The sequence below is a fragment of the Monoraphidium neglectum genome (genome assembly GCF_000611645.1).
Source record: "Monoraphidium neglectum strain SAG 48.87 unplaced genomic scaffold scaffold00980, whole genome shotgun sequence".
NCBI classification, from domain to species: Eukaryota; Viridiplantae; Chlorophyta; class Chlorophyceae; order Sphaeropleales; family Selenastraceae; genus Monoraphidium; species Monoraphidium neglectum.
In genome coordinates, this window is record NW_014012648.1 from 1 (window position 1) to 17,968 (window position 17,968).

Below are 17,968 nucleotides of genomic sequence, written 5' to 3' on the forward strand. Positions count from 1 at the left end.
GGGTGGGGGTGGTCGTTGTTGTGGTTGTGGCCTTGGGTGTGTTTGTTGGCGGGTAGGTGGGTGGGTGGTAAGACGGGAGGCGGAGGAGAAAGGTAGGGGTGACGAAAGAGGGGGTGGGTGCGTGGCAGTATCAGCTCAGGGAAGGAGGGACACAGGCCACTGTCCCTACCGCCCCCACCGCCCTTACCCCTCCCCTCCAGGCCCAACGTGATCGTGACCGGCGCGGGCCCCGCCTGGGCTGACGACACCTTTGGCCTCGTCAGGCTGGGGGCCGCCGGCCAGGGCGGCGAGGATGGCGTGGAGGGTGGTGGTGGTGTTGGTGGTGGTGGCGGCGTGGACGTTGCTCTCGTGAAGCCGTGCTCCCGCTGCACCGTGCCGTTGGTTGAGCAGGAGAGCGGCGTCGTCACGGGCAAGGAGCCCATCAAGACCATGCAGGGCTTCAGGTGCGGGAGGCTTGGGGGAGAGAGGCAGACCGTGCGATTGCCTCTGATGAAGTCTTTGTGCAAGCATCGAGCGGCAAAGAGCTTGACAGAGACGTGTGCACACTGCGTGCCATTCGTTCCGACTTGAAAGGAGCTGGTTTGCTAGAAAGTGGCACGGACCCTTGACCCACCCCTTATTTGCGCGGTTTGCCCCAGTGTCTGGCATGCCTGATCACACACACACTGTCCCCAACACTCACACCCACCATGCCTGCATTCCCCCCCCTTCCCCAGGTCTGGCCGTGCCCTGGGGTGGGACAAGAAGTACGGCGGACTGGGGGCCACGTTTTTTGGCCACAACGGCCAGCCGCTGGGGAGCTCCCTGGTCAGAGTGGGCGACCCCATGACCGTCCTCAAGGGCGCCAGCTGGGCCTGAAGCTGCCCAGGCGCGGCGTGACCTCAGCCGGACACCGCCGCGGAACCCTGCCCACTTGCGGCACAGGGCCTCCCAGCTCCCTGGCCAGGCGCACCTGGTCTTGTGGGGACGCCCCTGCGTCCCGTGTATTAGCTCATGCCCCTGCTGCACACGTACAAAGCTGCTGGCCACATCGCGATCGCCTCCAGACCAAGGCCTGCAAGGCCGGGTCGGCGCCGCCCACAGGGCCCACCGAATGATTGTCAGGCATTGCCGTAGCTGCATAATGGGAGGATAGCACGGCACGCTGAACAGGTCTGCCTTGACCTTTTTGTTGACATTCTGCTGTCACAGCCAGAATACTGGTATGTTGTGTACAATCTGCCCGGTGATGTTCATTTTTATCCTGCTGCTCTGCGCGCGTTTGCAACACACCGGACTGGCACAGTCCCAACTTAACAGGAGACGCACCCGGAATACCGCAAAGGTGCAGCTCACTCCGCTCGCTCGCGCAGCGCGCACTTTGCTCTCGCCGGCTGCCTTCACCAGACAGTCGGCTGAGAGACTGCATGCCACAGACAATGCCATAGCACGGGTCGCGCGCATGTATGTGTGTGTGAGTGTGTGTTTGTGTGTGTGAACGCATGCAGGAAGGTGCGTGGAACAGCCATGACCCGCCCCTTCAAAGGGTGCGGTCCACCACAAATGTGCCCACAGCATGCATCAGCATGGGGACAACGGGCAAGGGACGGCCGGCGGCCCCGCCACACTACAGCTCAGCACCCTGTGACTGTGTTTTGAATTCACAACCTGCAAAAGCACTTGCGGCAAACAATGGTCGCTGCACTGCCTCCAATTATGGAGGGTATGTGCGCAGATGCCAGCGATAGGGCTTGTGCCATGTCATGCAGCGCTGTTGAGGCCAGTCAAGAGGCAGTGGGCCCACAGACCCCAAAATTCAGGCAGAGGGCGCCGTGTTGCCGGGCCCCAGGTTCATCACGTCTGTCTAGCAGCCACATCCCACCACCAACCCCCCCTCCCGTGCTGAGCCTACTGACTGGCAGTCCTTCAAAGGCGCCGCAGCATGGCAGCCGTCATCCCCTGCCCTTTGGCCGACCTGGGCAGCAGCTTCCTGCCGGCCACGCGAGCACATGCGTCTGATACCTCCGACAAAACCCCCCCCTGCCGGGGGCCTCCCTCAAGGCTTCACAGCACCATCGCGCCGTCCTCCCCCTCGTCACAGGCGGCGCCCCGCTGCTGCGCCCGCTGCCGTTGGCAGCCGCCCCCCCAATAGCCGTCGTCCGCAGCCGCCGCGGCCTCGCCACCCGCGGCCGGGCGCCCGATGCCGCCGCGACCAAGGGGCGAGAGGCCGGGCGGGTGCGGCTGCGCGGCGCCGCAGTCCATCGAATCGGTTCCGTCACAGACGATCTGAGGGGAAGGGAGAGGGCCCGGGGGTCGTAGCTGTGCAGATTGGCCGGGCAACAGCAGAGGCCGCATCCCTTGGCTTGCTCGTCAGCACTTGCTCCGGTGCGGCGGCTGGGCGGTGCCGTGACCCCTCCGGCCTGGACCACCATGAGGGCACGCTCAACAGAGTCAGCAGAGGGCGTGGCAGTGCAGTGGGGGCCCATGCGGCACGCCCAACAACCACCAGCAGATATGAAACGCCACACACACCGCCCCTCCCAAGTCTAAGCCCACCTGTGCTGTCAGGATGTTGGGGCAGCTGCTGTTGTGGCCCTCCCCGGCCACCACGCCCGCCATCAGGCCCGCCTTGCTGATGCCGCCGGAAGACTGCATGCGCGCGCCACCCCAACCACCGCCGCCGCCGCCACCCGCCCCGCTGCCGCTTTGGACGCTGCTGCTGCCAGGCATGCTCAGGGAGCCAGGCGCCCCCGCACTGCCCCCTGCCGCCACCAGCCCAGCGCCGCCGCCGACCCCGCCGCTGCCCGTCAACCCAAAGCCGCCGCCGCTCCCCGCGCCGCCCCCCACCGGCTGCAGCCCCAGCCCCTGAGGCACCTCGCCCTGGGTCACCGTTCGGCCGCGCATGTGGGGCGCGGCGTTGCGCCGCATGTGGCTGCGCACCCAGGGGTGCGCCAGCAGCTCCTGCATGCCGGTGCGCTGCTCAGGGGAGCGCACGAGGGCGCGCTGTATGAACTCGGTCGCCTCTGGTGACAGCTGCGGGGGGTAGGCCACCTCCTGAGACTTGATCTTGTGGAGCGTCTCCTGGGGGGTGCGCTGCGAGGGGCCAGGGGAGAGGGGCGGACGGATGAGAGGGCGGTGTGCATTTGAGGCAGGCATTATGAGTGTGGTCCAGGTGGGGAATTTCTTCAAATCCCTGTGTGAACATTGTCAAGGGACAAGGCCGCACACCCATGAGAAGCGTGGCTTGAGCTGCAGGCTTTGCTTCGTGCTGTCGCCACCAGTGTGGTCGGGCCGGCGGCCCCTGGCGCCCGTCGGCTCGCGGCTCTCACCGCCTCGAAGGGTGTGTGTCCCGCCAGCAGCTCGTAGGCCAGCACACCAACACTCCAGCAGTCCACCTGGGGATGAGACGGTGGGCATATGTGCGTATGTATGTGTACGCGCGCGCGCGCGCGTGTGTGCGTGCGTGCGTGTGTGTGTGTGTGTGTGTGTGTGTGTGTGTGTGCGTGCGTACGTGCACGCGCGCGTACACGCGCGTGTGCACTTGCAGGCATGTTGCATGGGCGCCTGACTTTCGGCACCGCACACAAACACCTTGACGAGTGCAAGGTACTCCGGGTGCTGCGCCCCACGGCCCTCCGATGCTGCCCCCTTAAATTTCAGGGCAGTGGTTTTGCTGCCCCCCTTCCCACGCAGCCCTCTCCCCCCCCCCACCTTGTTGGTGTACCACTTGTTGGGGTTGGCCTTGTGGTCTGCAGGGTGCTGCTTGACGGGGCAGTCCAGGATCTCGGGAGACAGGTAGTCAATGGTGCCCAGCCTTCGTACGGTGGGGGAGATAAAGGTCAGAGGTTCAGGGGCACAGGGAGGATGTAAGGGGGCGAAGATGGCAGCGGGCGTGAGGGCGGCTGCGGATAAAACAAAACACAACCGGGTCGTCCGCAGGCCCATGCCTGCGGGTTAACTCCATGCACTGCGTGACCGCCTGAGCTCCACTGTTTGACTGCCACCAACCACTTCCGCATCGCTAATCCCGCCCAGAGCTCACTGCGGCCCCCGCCCCCGCGAGACACACCGCCGCGCCCATCACTGACAAATCCTGCACCAGGGCGCACGCACCTGGTGTTTGCGATCTCGTAGTTGCTGTGTATGCTGAGGCCAAAGTCTGCCAGCTTGATCTGCATGCTGGTGGTCAGCAGGATGTTCTCCGGCTTCACGTCGCGGTGGATCATGCCCAGCCCGTGGATGTAGGCCAGCGCACTCATGGTGGGCTCCAGCACCATGGGCACCGCCACGTGCTCCGGCAGGCGGCCGCCGTGCTGCTGCAGGAACGTGAACACGTTGCCCTGGGGGTGACGCGGGGAAAAAGGGGGCCGCGGCGGGGTGGGGTGGATACTGTGATACGTGTGTTTTGTGTGTATATTGTGTGTGTGTGTGTGTTTGTGTGTGTGTGTGTGTGTGTAGGTGTGTGTGTGTGTAGGTGTGTGTGTGTGTGTTTAGACAGCGTGGAGGATGCAGATGAGCGTTCGGCATCACCGGTGCTTCCTGTTGACCCTGGCGCTGACCCATGTGCCCTAGCTCCACCCTATGCCTCCCTGCCATGCCCTCGCGTCCCACCTCTCTCCCCCAAAGCACCACCCCCCACACACACACTCACCTCTGGCGCCCATTCAAGAACGAGATAAATGTAGTCTCGGTCCTTCCAGGCCGCGTACAGCGCGATGATGGAGGGGTGGTTGAGCTGGATGTGCAGCCAGATCTCACGCGCGATCTGGTGGCGCTCCATGTCGTTGAGCATGCCCCGGCGGTACATCTTCAGGCCCACGGTGATGCCGCTGGTACGGTGCACCTGTGGTGTGAGGGGCAGTGGAGGGCCGGCAGCGGTAGGCCAGGCCGATAGGTTCACGGTACGTGTGGCGCCATCCAGGACTTAGAGCAGCTGCACTTCAGCAGGGGCGACGTGGGGCTTTCGTGAAGCGAATACATTTGTAGCAACGCTGTGCTTTGGATGGCGGCGGAGGAGGGCTCACCGCGCGGTACACGCTGCTGATGTGGCCGCTGTACATCTTGGCACGGATCTCAAACACGTCCAGGGACCTGGTGAGGTGCCCCGGGGGGGGGGGCTGGGTTAGGGCAGACTTGAAAGGGGGCGACCATGAAGCTCCATGCAACGGCGGGGTAGCTCATTGCCCACGGGCGCCGCACAGCACAACGAGGCAGCATTGCCCCGCAGATAGCTGCAGCAGATCAAGGCTCCATCGGCGACCAGCCCTCTAGTGGTGTGCCACACTGTTTGCAGTGCCTGGTCGCAATTTGTGTGCAAACCGCTGGTAAACTCGCAGCTGCCCAGGGCCGCCCACCAGTTGTCGCGGGAGAGCGCCGCCGGGCAGTGCTCCGCGATAGCAATCACAGAGCTGCAACACCAAGTGAGAGCGGTAACGATGAGAGGGTAGGGACGCGGCACGTGAGCAGCTTGAAGGATCAGCGCAGGGCTGAACACCAGCTGTTATGATCAAGTTGTTAAGCTGCAATCAGGCGCCTCGTGTCCATGCCATGTCTTCAGCAAGCACATGTGCAACGCCAGTGTGGCCCCGCTGCGCGTGCAAGCACTGTGCAGGCTGCATGCAAGGCAGAGCCGTGGCATCTGCAGGATGCAAGCCATCGGCTGGCGCCGGTGCTCCCCACAAGGTCACGGGTGCGCGCACCTTTCCGAGTCTCCCGCAGCTGCTGCAGCAGCCGGGGCATGGCCCAGCGCAGGGTCCCCGCTGCCCGCGGCATCGACCTCCGCCTCCATCGCTTCAATGGCCTCCTGCTCGCCAGGGCGGGGCCCCTGCTGCTCCGCTGTGCACGCCGCCAATTCCCCGCCATTGGCCGCTGCGTCACCGTCGCGGACGCACGTGCTGCTGCTGCCGCACATTACCAATGATGCATGCTGCTGCGGGACGGCCATGGCACTTCCCAGCTCTGTGCAGGTACCACTGTGTTGCAGGCGTGGAGTGTGCGGGACAGCAGCCAGACTGGTCCACGTGAAGACCATCATATGGCCATCCATGTTGTGCACACACCACTCCAGCATGGCCTTGCTGTTGACCGCCCACCCCACCCCATGTCCCAGAGGTGTGCGTACCTGGTGCAGGGCTTGTCGTCCTCATTATTGTCACACATGTCATGTGTAACCTGCTGACGACCGCCGCCCTTGCCACTGCATCAGCGAGGGCGAACAAGCACCAGGGAGAGCACCAGGTCAGCGTCCGATCGGACCTTGTACGCTGCTCTGGCCAGCTGCCCAGCAGCTTGATAGAACGAAAAGCCTCGATAACTGCTTCGAGGCCCGCAGATCGCAGTGTGGATAACTATAACCACATTATTGCCTTTTGACCAGGGAACCCACAAGAGCTTCCAGGCACGCGTCTTCATCGCCTATTATCTATAAGACGGATCCATGGCTTGCTGCTTCAAGTTGCTCTACTGCTGGCGGCATGCACCGCTGCTGCTGGCGCACTGCATCGACTGCGCGCTGCTGCTGCGTGTAGATGGGCGTTTGAGTATGAAGCCGTTCCTACTGTTTCGAGCAAAGTATGATATTTCCCTGGAGAGCTGCGAATTCCGATATCCAACGCAAGGCCATGTGCTTAGACTTGGGCAGTCAAATCGACGGCAGGGGAAGCTGCCCTTTGTGCACGTGCGGTTGGGTGGGTGGTTGTGAGGCGGCAGCATGGGCCGGTGACATGCAGCGTCTCCTCCCTCGTTTAAGCTACTGCGGCTGCTGTCTGCTTTCTTGAAGAGAACAAAGCATTGTAGACGCCACTCTTGAGTGGTCGGTCGGGCACATGCTTACGTCCCGAGCGTGGGGTGCACAGTCACGCGCTATGCTGCTGCCAGAAATACAGGGCCTGGGCGAAAAGGGCCTGGGACGGAGGTGTTTGTATAATCCGCGCTGCCCATTACATGCCCCTCTGCATTTTCGAGCCAGCCAGGCACCTGCGTTCCAGCAGCCCCCCGTACATCTGCCAAGTGCGGACGTGACGTTTAACGCACGTCGCGAACCCCTCCATGCTCGCGACCTTCGTGCAGGTGCATTGCCTGGTTCGGGGTCAGCGGTACATGGCCCCAGGCTGCTGAGGGTAGCCCATGGGCACACCTGGGCGCAGCAACACGAGGTGGCGGAGGCGGCCATGGTGGCGGGCTCGAGGTGAGCGTGGGATGCCCGCAGCAGTGTGCTTGTGCAGGTATTCAGCATCATGCTGCCGTCATGAGACGCAACACCAAGGAGCCTGGCCCGCAGATTCATGGTGGATCCATGAAGCGCTCACCCTGCGCCGGGTAGCCGCCACCGGGGGGGTAGGCGCCGCCCGGGCCGTAGGCACCGCCCGGGGCGTAGGCGCCGCCCATCTGAATCTGCTGGAGACCAGGGGCCTGGGGGCCAGGGTGATCGGGGGATGGATCGGTTTAATTAGCTAGGACCATGTCAATTCAGCCATGTTTGTGGTGCTGTGCCATCCAGAATGAGCATCCCTCCACCTGTTTGAGCACCCTCCCAAGAGCATCTCTCTTGCAAGAGAATCTCCCTCACTTGCACAACCAAATACACACGCACTCACACACACACACAACCACATGCGCGCGCGCGCGCAGACCTGTGTGGGTGCAGGTGCCCCGCCCCGGCCACCGCTGTCCCTGGCGTCCAGCTCAACCTTGTGGTGGAGGGGTCAGGGCGCGCCACGTAAGGTCAGGATAGTCGCCCATTGTGTGGGACAGCAGGGCCGCGCCCAAGTCAAACATGGGCCATCCCTCAGGTTGGACTGCAGCAGCGTATGCGTGAAAGGCATGGCGCATTGTGCATCGGCCCACACCCTACTGTGGCGCCAGCACATCCGTGCAGCAGGTGCCGCCAGGTCTGCGCCGACGCCCCTGAACCCCAATCGCCACCCTGGCCGCCCGGCTCACCTTGTGCTGGACCTGGATGCAGGCGCAGACTGAGCACCACAGCACGTCCGCGATGCAGTCCAGGACCTTTGAGGAGGTGAGGGAGGCGTAAGGGAGGTGAGAAATGTGGGTATATGCACGCCTGTGTACAACCACAGACACCTGGTCACCGCTTCCTGCCCGCAGCGTAATTTCGCACTAGGCCCTATGACAACGTTCTGTCCCCTGCAACCAGCCAGGTGTGCCCCTCAGCATCACCACGCAACCCCACTGGACCCCCAAAGAACCCCCAAGATCCCCCCCCCCCGACCCCGGTCACCTGTGCGATGTCGTTGATCTCATCAGATCCCGTCAGGCAGGCGGCCAGGGAGCAGATGCACGCCAGGTACTGTTGGACGGGTGATGGGGCAACGGAGGGGGACGAGTGAGTACGGGGACGAGAGCGAGGCAGTCGGGTTGAGTTTATCAAGGTTGGGGACATAGTCTTGGGAGGTGGTGGGGTGCGGCCATGTACGCCGAGACCGACGGGCCAGGGGCGTAGGGCTTGAGCGGGCGGGGGTGCAGGATCGCGCGAGCCCAGGACCTCCCTTTGCGCCCACCTGCGCGCAGATCATGGTGCCTATGATGCAGTTGTCACACTGTGCGGTTGGGACAGGGGTGGCCATTGGGGGATTGTGGGGGGTTGCAGGACGAGGTGGGGTGTATGGTCAAGCCTGAGGATGCACGGGGCCGTTGAGGCCAGCCACCCAGCCCTGGCCTGGCCCCGACTCAACTCACAGCGCCTGCTGTTACAAGACACGAGCCTGCAACACTGCTGCCATGCGTTGAGCAGGGGGCTAGTCAGCCTACCTGCGTGTTCTGGATCGACAGCCTGTGGGGTGTTGGGGCCGTGCAGGTGGGGTTCAGGGTCTTGGGCCGCAAGGCGGCGGACGCGCGGGTGCGGCGGCGTTGCAGGGTGCCGCAGTAAACACGCAGGGGGCCCAGCAGTACTCACTGCCCTGAAACCCATGGGGGGGATGGGGGCGGCTGACGCTAGGCACACGGCTCTGGTTTGCAGGGGGCCTTTGTTCCCCTTGCCGCAACGTTCCACCCGCAATAACCCTTGTCACAAACCCACACCGTCCCACCAAGATGACTCACTCGTCCTGAATCATGAAGCGGGTGGACGCCACAGACTGCGCAAAGCATAAGAACACCTGGAGACAGGGGGCAGACGAAGGGGCGGCGCTGACTGGGTTGGAGGCAACACCCGTGATGGCAAGCAGGGCAGGGTGGCGTTCACCCTGGTGACGCGGCCGGCATAATACGGTGCCAAGTGCGGCTGGCGGTCTGCAAGGCGCACCTCGAAGCAGAGGCACATCTCGGGGCATTTCTTTCCTCGTCGTCGCGACGGTGGGGGTAACAAGGGCGGAGGCGGCGGTGTTGGGGCGATCTAGCGTGCCGGGGCTGCTGGCAAGCGGCATCGCCTCCTTGAATAGGGGTGCGCGGTCAACAGAAACCAAGAGCCCTGGATCGCTATCCAGCGACGGTGTAAGACGGCTTGTAGCAGCACGACAGCATCCCACGGCATAATGTCCAGATGTGACAACCGGTGCGGTCCTCGCACCTGCTCCCCGAGGCGGCCCGAGCAGGGGCAGGCTCCGCCGCAGCAGACATACCTGCTCATGTCACCGTAAAGCGTCTGCTTGCGCAGCTGCGGTTCATGTTCACGGGTGTGTCGCGTGGTGGCGGTGCAAGGGGAATGGGTCGATTGGGTGTGAGCGGGCTACAACCGCCTGACCGTGGGTCTAAGCCAGACATGTGCACCTGCAGCATGGCAGAGCCAGGAGATGCGCCAGGGCATGCGCCTGAAAAGGTCGCGGGGCACCCGCCACACAAGTTGGGGGTCCTGCTCGGCCGCCCTCAGGGCCCGGCCGGATGCGGGCCATGCGCTGCGTGCCGGATGCGCGGCACCTGCCTGGTAGCTGGCGCAGTACCCGCAGAGCATGGCGTAGCAGCAGAACCCCGGCTTGGCGCACGGGTTGTGCAGGGGCTCCTTCCACTGGCGCGCATACCCCGCCCTGCGGCGGGAGGGGAGGGGGCATCACGCAGCAGCAGCGACAGGACCAAGGCGACAACCGCCGGGTGAGCACGACCCCCGGGCTGTGGTCAGGCACATGATGGCGGGCAGTTTGCTGGTTTGTATAAGAATGGCTCACCGCGCCTCCATCTTCTCATAGCGACCAGCCGTCATGGTTCAGCAATGTGCCCAAAAGGTGCCTTGCTGTGCTGGCAGCGTCGGCGCTGCAAACTCCCTGTGTGTCAGGCCGGGATCACGGTCACACAGATAACCACCGTGTATATCGTTTTCCCGCACTTGCTGACTAGGCCTGCAGGCCAGGCTGCCAGCGAAAGTGGCCAAGATCAGTGCTGCCGAACTTGCAGCTCGCCAATGTGTTACAGATGATCGTGTTGCCAAAGGATCAAGGTTGACGTTAGTACGGTTTGGCGACACGTTGAGGCTCGGCCAATTTGACGCGGCTTTGTCGCGTTGGAGCACCCAGCAGCTGGCACCCAGCCCATGATCCAATGATGCCGTGTGCAGCAGGAGGCTAAGCGGCAGCACAACGCATAAAGTATACGCAAGCTGTGCACAGGATATAGAAATCAACCGCTCTGCAGAGTTCCGAGCATGCTGTTATGACCAGCACGCTGCATGGGTTCATCCACACTCACTAGTGGACCCTGCATTAGGACCCACACACTTTCGACCGGGAGGCTGACGTGGTCTCGCCGAGCAAAGCGACCCAGGCGCCATCCATGGACATACTGCATTGCGCTAGGAATGGTCCCATCAGACGCCTTGGAGCAGCGCTGCCCAAGTTTACCATGACATGGACTGAGCCAAAAGCTGCAGCATCAATTACGCTGGATCAGTGCTTGAGCGTGGTTTGCAGGCCGCACGCTCAACAGAAATCACCCATGACAACAAGTCACATGTGGAATCACCAGGCAAAACGCACCGACGCAAATAAAACTTGAGCTTCGCAAGCGTGCGCAGGGTGGGGGAGGGCACTCTGGATAGGTTCTCTAGCACCCTGGTCGGGCCGGTGACGCAGCCTGGGGGGGGGGGTCTTTGATGTGTAGCAGTGGCCAGCTGCAAACCCAAACGCTGCAAGATCTCAAGGCCGGCACAATGTGTGGTAAGCCACGCCGCACCGAGCGTTGCGCACGCCCCGTTGTCTGGGAGCTGAAACGCTCAGCAAACGCTGCGTCAGGCTGCGCTTGAGGTGTCGCAGCTGAGTCCGATGAAATGCAGGGCGTATGCTGCAGCTGAGCGTGCAGCAACACAAGTTCACAAAATCGCAGGGGCTGCCCTGAGGAGGGGCGCATCAAAAGTGAGTCATCACCGGAGCTGCGGCACGCCGGGCAGTTGAATAGCATATGTCACTGCCACAGCAAGGCGTTCCACTGACGGCCTGAGGCTAGGTGTGGCAGCAAACGTATGCGCACCTTTATGGGCGCTCAAAGTCACGCTGATCCAAAAACACACGCCACATGACAGGAGGGTTGCTGCCCAAGTGTCGATGTGAATCCATCATTCTATTAGTGGAGCAGCCAGCGCAAAGGGGCTGGGCCGTGTCCTTCATACCTGCACAATACTGTACCTGCACAATAGCAGGCAGCTTAATAGCAGCACTCAGCGCCCATTGTGCTGGGGCAGGTGGCGCCTCTTGGGGGCACGGCCCTGCGCCGACATCACTGTGCGCAGTCCAGCCCGTGCACTGCGCTGGAAATCCCATGATCGTGCAAAATCACACTGCTGATCGTGCAACACCAAGGGCTGGGGCCCCGTTGTGGTTGAGCGCTGGTGGGCAGGGGGGCGGGCTCCCAATATCCTGGAGGTGATGAGTTGTTGTGGTACAAGCTACTGCCCTGAGTGCGTTCACACTCAATTAGCGCGCCGCGAACTCACAGGGGAGCTGCGGTGGGGACAACCAGACACTGGATGCGCGAGTGATCCTCTTGCCTTGCTGTGGCACCGATGCGCGCATGAGTGGAAGCAGGTTCATGGTGGTAGGGTTGTGGTACATGTACAGTACGGTGGGGTTCCCGGCCAAAAAGGCCCCACTGGCAGGTGTGGCTCGTGGCAGGCTGGACAACTACACCCAGTCCAAGAATGGGTTGGCGGGAGCCAAGTCAAGCTGAGCTCGGCAACGGCGGGGTCGTGGCAGCCGCAAATAATTGCCTGTTGTGGCAACACTTTGGGGGTACGGCGGCCGCCCGCGCTTGCATTGAGGGCCTCACATGTGGCTCCTTCAAATACCTCTCAACAAGACACATCAGGCCGCAGATAAAACGTCCCAGGACAGCCTCCACAAATCCATGACTTTCCCTTATTATCACCAAGGCAGCCGGCATCGTCGCCAAGCCCAGTGCACCATACAGCCCCATCACACCTAAACAAAGTGGGGTTGCATTGTGCTCCAGTGCCTCTGCGCCACCAAGCCGGCGCAACAATTGTGCGGTGCACTGGAACAGCATGTCTTTCTCGAAAAGCCAGACCGCCCACCAGTGCGCCAGGCGAGGCGAGGAGCTGGTGGCTGTGCAGCAGAGCTAGGGGCACGCATCGCTGCGACTGATACGAACCCCGGGCGAGTGAGGTGTTGTCGCGGCAGCCGCCGGGACCCCTGAAGCTGCCGCAGCTACACATGCGGAGCGAGAGGTGGCAGCGTGTAAGAGGGCAGGCTTCACTCCTCACCCCGCTCGCGCGTGTGTTGGCGTGGCCCCAACCTCTGATGCCGGGCGTTTGGGCGCATCATTGCAGGTGAGGCCCGTATCGGCCGCGCTTCCAGCCAGCAGGTCCAGCAGGTGCAGCGCGCGGCGCGCAAGCTCCCCGTGCGGCGCCGCCTCCTCCACCAGCAGACGCCGCACCGCCAGGACCGCGCCACGCCTGCGCAGCGCCGCCACCGACGCCGCCGCCGCACGCGCCGCCTCGCTGCCACTGGCGCCGCAGCCGCCGGGCACGAACGCGACGCGCGCCAGGGCCAAAAGGGCTGCCTCCTTGGCCTGGGGCGGCAGCCGCGCGTCACGCAGGGACCGCAGCAGCGCCGCGAGCGCGCCCTCCTCACGCAGCTGCTCGACCGCGGCCGCGCCACCATTGCGCACAAGCGCCGCCACGACCGCTGGCACGCGCGCGGCCGCGGCGGCAGCCGGACCGGTGGCGCCAACGGTTGGGTCTGGGAGCAGCATCAGCAGCGGCAGCAGCGCGCCCGCCTTGCAGAGGGTCGCTGCGAGCTGGGGGTCCTGCGCCATGAGAGCCACCAGGTCGAGCGCTGACATCAGCGCGGCTGCCTCCTGCTGCCTCTGCTGGTGGTTGCTGCGGTGGTCGTGGGCCCCAGACGCCACCTGGGACGGCAGCTGCTGCGAAGCCGCACTGTCCACCATGGAGCTCTGAATGACGGTCGCCAGGAACGGGCCGACGGCGAAGGCGACGCAGCGCCATGCATCGCGCGCGCCCGCCCCATCCTGCGGTGCCGGCTCGCCGCAACATTCGCACTCGCCCGCAGCCTGCGTGCCCCGCTGTCGCCCCAGGAGGAGCAGCCGCAGCGCGGGCGTCGCCGCAGCTGCGCCGGAGCAGGGGTGCAGCGCACAGCTCGCCGCCAGTGCCTCCAGCAGGCGCGGCTCCAGCAGCTGTGGTGCGCCACCCTGGCAGCCGGCGCCGCTGACGCCCCCACTCAGGGCGCAAAAGCTGCCGCTGCCGGCCCCGCTGAAGCCGCTGCAGAAGATACCGCCGCCAAGGTGTGCAGGCGCGGCCGAACCGGAGCTGCGCCGCGTCGCGCCAGTGCCAGCGCCAAACGCCAGCGCTTCGGCGGCAGCAAAGGCCGCGGCCGCGAGGTCGCCGACGCGTGCACCCAGGGGCCCGCGCAGCAGCGCCAGCAGCGCCGCGCCGCCCACACCGGCCCAGAACTCGAGCTTCAATGCGTCGCTGCGCAGCAGCGCCACCAGCGCCCGCAGCGCCGCCGCCCCAACCGCCTGGGACGCAGGACCGAGCGCTGCGCCGGCGCCGCCCTTGAGAGGCGGCCCATCCTGAGCGTCGGCGCCGGCGCCGGCTGCATCAGCAGCCGCTGCGCAGCGTGTAAACTTGGCGGCCAGGAGGTGCGGCGCCCCCATCGCGACCAGCGCGGCCCTGTTGGTGTCGTCCACGGCCTGAGGGGTGGGAATCGGTGTGAAGCGCAGATGAGGGGACATTCGCGGGCTGAGGAAATGACAGTCGGCCAGGATGGAGCGCAGCGGACGCGTGCCGCTCAAGAGGCGCTGCCGCGGACGACGGGCTTCAGACGGCCAGCCAAGCCTCAGGCCGACGGTCAACAGGGCCGCGGCAAAGGTAGCCGCCCCCGCCGCAAGCCTCGATGTGAGGCCACGCGGCGCGCACCGCTCGCGCCCCTCGTCACCAAACGCAAGCTGGCCACCGCCCCCTCGCTGCAATGGTCACGCAAGCGGGTGTGCAATGAGCGGGGAGTGGGAAGCGGGGTTGCTCATAACCCACCCCAGGCCCCCCCCTCACCAGGTAGCTGACGGCCTCCAGGCAGTCCAGCAGGCGCTGCTGCATGAGGTGGGCCAGGCCCTCCGCGTCATCGTCCCCGTCAGCCTCCACGGGCGACCCAGACAAGAGGCCGCCCTGGGGGCTCGAACCAGGAGCGGGCACGCAGGCTGACGCGCCCCCAAATCGTGGGGAATGGCTGCGTGCCGGCGGCGCGAACGAGAGCGTCCAGGGCCGCCGGTCGTCGTCGCCCAGGCTGCGGCGCGCCAGGCGGTTGACGCCGTCGAGGCCGCCGCCGCCCCCGAGGGAAGTCGAGCCGGCCCCGTCGAACGAAGCGCGCCGCGGGCCGCCGCCACACGGGGGTGAGCCTGCGCAGCACCGGCTGCTGGGAGGCCACAGCTCCGCCGACGCACGGCGCGCGCCCGCCAGCGCCTCTCTGGTCCGGACGGCGCCGCCGCCGCCCGGCCCGCAGTCGGCGCCGGCGGCGCCGCCGTCTGCGCGGATGCGCGCCAGGAGGGGCGCCAGCACGCCCGCCTGGCAGGCCACCAGGCCGCCGCGGTCGGCGGCGCCGGCTGCGCACTCTGCCAGGACGGCCTTGGCGCGAGAGATCGATAAGCGCCGCGCCGGCGGGGCGCGATTCAACGGTGGCGTGGGCGGCGGCGGCGGTGGCGGCGAGGCGCCGCACGGCGCGGCAGCGTGACTTTGCGGCCGCGCGGCCCAGTTTGAGTTCGCGCGCCCTCCGCCGCGGGCGTGTGACACTTGCAAGTGAGCTGACTCGGCGCGCCGCGTGCAGCCGCCACTCTCAGCAGCCGCGGCGCGGGTTTGCGAGGAAGCGTGCTGGCCGTGAGGGGCCTGCGGCAAGTAATGGCTTTGCTGCGCGTTGCCGCCATCGTGGGAGTGGCTGCGACGGTGTGCCTGGTCGGGGCCGTGGTCGCCACAGCGCGTGCGTCCCCCACGCTCGCTGATGGTCCCGAGCACGTCGTCGTCACCGCTGCACGAGGCACGCCGGCCGCGCCACCCCGCGTCGAGGCTGCCAAAACCTGTGCCACGGCTGTCGCTGGCGCGGCGCTGCGCCGCCGAGGCCGGAGCCGCAGGGCTGGCAGCACTTGCTGCTGCAGGGGCTGACGAGGCTTGGGCTGAGCAGTGCGCTGTCAGCAGCAAAGGGTCGAGCAGCCGGCCCTGGTCAGAGGCGCCGCCCCTGCAGGCGGGTGTGCTGCTGACGGAGCGCGGCTGCAACGGCGATGATGATGGCTGGGTGGACTTGCGAGTGGTCGTGCCTGCTGCGCGCAACAGTGTGTAATGTGTTGTTTGAGAAGGTCAAGAGTTGTGAGTTGCGCTGATGCAGAGGCTAAGGCAGCGAGCCGCATGCGTGCAAGTAACCGCGCTCTCTTGTAAGCTTGTGACTTTGTTCGGCTCGTTCTGTACCTGGTCACTCGCATCCCGGCCCGCACCGTGTGAGGGCCGCCGGGGGTCGCTATCGAAGCTGCAGTGTTCTCGGCGGCCCACGTCACCACAGCAGCCCGTGGGCGGCGTGGCGTGCGATGCCAGGGGTGAGCCGGGCAGGCCGTCCAGCTCGGGCGCAGAGCTGGCGCTGGGCAGGGGCCCTGAGCTGCTTGCTGGGCCACAGGGCGCGCCTCCCCCGAGCCACGCATGGCCTTGGAACGCCAGCCCAGGAACGACGGGCGGCGCGAGCGCCTCGATCATGGCTGATGGTGGCCTGCATCATAAGGTGTGCCAGTTGGATGCCATGCTGGACGCCCACTGGCACTGAAACAAGGCGGCCGCACAGTCAGCAACAAGAGGGCCGTCGACGCAGAGACCGCTACCCCACAACAAACATGCTATATTCGGTGACACTTTCACTCTCCCGTGCACTCTGAGCGGCCCACATCACGCGCTCTGACAATTCCGCGGCTCGCTGACCCGGCGCGGCCGTGCTCCGCAATCCAGACACCCTAATCAAAAGAAAACTTCATCACCTTCTCAACAAGAGTGAGGTTGACCTATGCAGGGTGGGCCGATCACAGACTTCGCGACACCGCATGCATCGCTGTGGTCTACTCCCTGCATAATCAAGTTTACAAGAATGTTGTGGTATTGAAGCGATTGCGGCGCACGAAGAGGGAGGCCCAGACCCTAGATGGCGCACAGCAAACAGGCACCGGGGGTGACCGCGACACTGGCACTTGGTCACAACCGCTTGCCCAACTACATGCCACACCCCAACCGCACGCATCACCAGTCACGCCAGCCCCCTCTACAGAACGCTCATACATTTACCTACACCCGCCTAGTAAACAGGCCTTGCAGGCCATGTTGGCTTCCCACAGCTGCTGGCGGCTGACGCATGGCGTTGCCAGAGGAGGAGTCGGCATGACGCGTCCCAGCACCTGCGCAGAAGTGACGGCTGCCCAACTGTGACTTCCGGATGCTGCTGCATGAAGACACGAGCGCTGTTGTGGACCTTGCAAACGCGCACCGGCCAGCCGGCGCCCTGAGTACCGTGTCCTTGATTCAAGGACGGGCTGGCTGGGGATGCCGCGGGCGCTGTCAGGGAGTGTTACATACCATATGGTAGCGTCAGAAGGGTCAACAGGTGTGAGCACGCAGCCGTGCCCCTGCCACAGCCGCCGTTCAACATGCGGCGGCGGCCACCAGGGCACCGCAAAACGCCGCGCGCACACACCCTTGGAAAGGCGGCGGCGAGCACCGCCCCCGGTCATGGTCACAGGTGCAGCCTGCCGCTGCAACCAGCCGCACCAAGCCATCATGGCACCTGCCGCCGCAAGCGGCTCGCAGGGATGGCATGTTGCTGGGGCGCAGCTGCATGTGCGTAAACTGCCGCAGTCACGGCTGCCACACACGCGCTCAGCTGCACACCCCATGCCTCGCCCAATGCGGAGCAACACACGCCATGCGCCTCCGCTGCTGGCGCCATGCGGCGTGAGGGCCCGAGTGGCGTCCACCGTCCTTTGCCGCACACAGGGTGCGGCACAGGGACGGCGGTGGCGCTGGTCGTGCCGCTGCGGCCGCGGCCCCTCATACCACGGTCTCCAGCGCGTCTGCGCCCAGGCCGTAGAGGACGCCCATGTGCTTCGACGCACCCTGGGCACGAGGCAGGAGTTGAGCAGGTGCACCAGCGGCCGTCAGCTGCGTGTGCCAGACCATGAACCCAGCGGTCCTTGCGGGCCGCGGGTCGTCACCTGGCTGCCGGCGGCCGGGCTGACGGCGACGTCTCGAAAACAGCATGAGGGACCAGCGGCGTCCCCTGTGAGTGCAAGCCAGCAGCACCCGCCCGGCTGCGCTGCGTGCCGCCACACGCCTACCCCGCAAATGCACTGTTACCACCCCCCTCGCCTCCCCGGCCGCGCCCCACCTGCACGCCCCCAAAGTATCTGTCCGCCAGCTTCAGGAAGGTGAGTGACGTCAGCAGGCTGTCGCTGCCGGCCTGGTGCTGGGGCCCGATGCGCTGCACGTCCAGCAGCTCCGCCAGCTTGTTGAGGCCGCCGTGGACATTGTCGCAGAACTTCATCAGGTACTGGGGGG

At 65.1% G+C, this 17,968-nt stretch overlaps 3 protein-coding genes across 3 annotated transcripts; all 3 read right to left on the bottom strand.

Moving 5' to 3' along the window:
- Positions 1 to 2,043: 2,043 nt before the first annotated feature.
- Positions 2,044 to 5,923, bottom strand: MNEG_6171 (aurora kinase, other; the record flags this gene model as incomplete). The annotated part of the gene is made up of 9 exons (XM_014045353.1): positions 2,044 to 2,265; positions 2,536 to 3,072; positions 3,309 to 3,374; positions 3,691 to 3,793; positions 4,093 to 4,319; positions 4,631 to 4,822; positions 5,004 to 5,070; positions 5,334 to 5,387; positions 5,679 to 5,923. 9 exons carry the CDS (start codon positions 5,921 to 5,923, stop codon positions 2,044 to 2,046), a joined length of 1,713 nt encoding a protein of 570 aa, XP_013900807.1.
- Positions 5,924 to 7,067: 1,144 nt separating this feature from the next.
- Positions 7,068 to 10,132, bottom strand: MNEG_6172 (hypothetical protein; the record flags this gene model as incomplete). Its single annotated transcript, XM_014045354.1, has 10 exons — positions 7,068 to 7,114; positions 7,287 to 7,389; positions 7,611 to 7,667; positions 7,921 to 7,986; positions 8,219 to 8,287; positions 8,499 to 8,537; positions 8,749 to 8,770; positions 9,040 to 9,130; positions 9,853 to 9,959; positions 10,098 to 10,132. 10 exons carry the CDS (start codon positions 10,130 to 10,132, stop codon positions 7,068 to 7,070), a joined length of 636 nt encoding a protein of 211 aa, XP_013900808.1.
- Positions 10,133 to 12,636: 2,504 nt separating this feature from the next.
- Positions 12,637 to 14,491, bottom strand: MNEG_6173 (hypothetical protein; the record flags this gene model as incomplete). The annotated part of the gene is made up of 2 exons (XM_014045355.1): positions 12,637 to 14,088; positions 14,447 to 14,491. 2 exons carry the CDS (start codon positions 14,489 to 14,491, stop codon positions 12,637 to 12,639), a joined length of 1,497 nt encoding a protein of 498 aa, XP_013900809.1.
- Between the last annotated feature and the right edge of the window lie 3,477 nt (positions 14,492 to 17,968).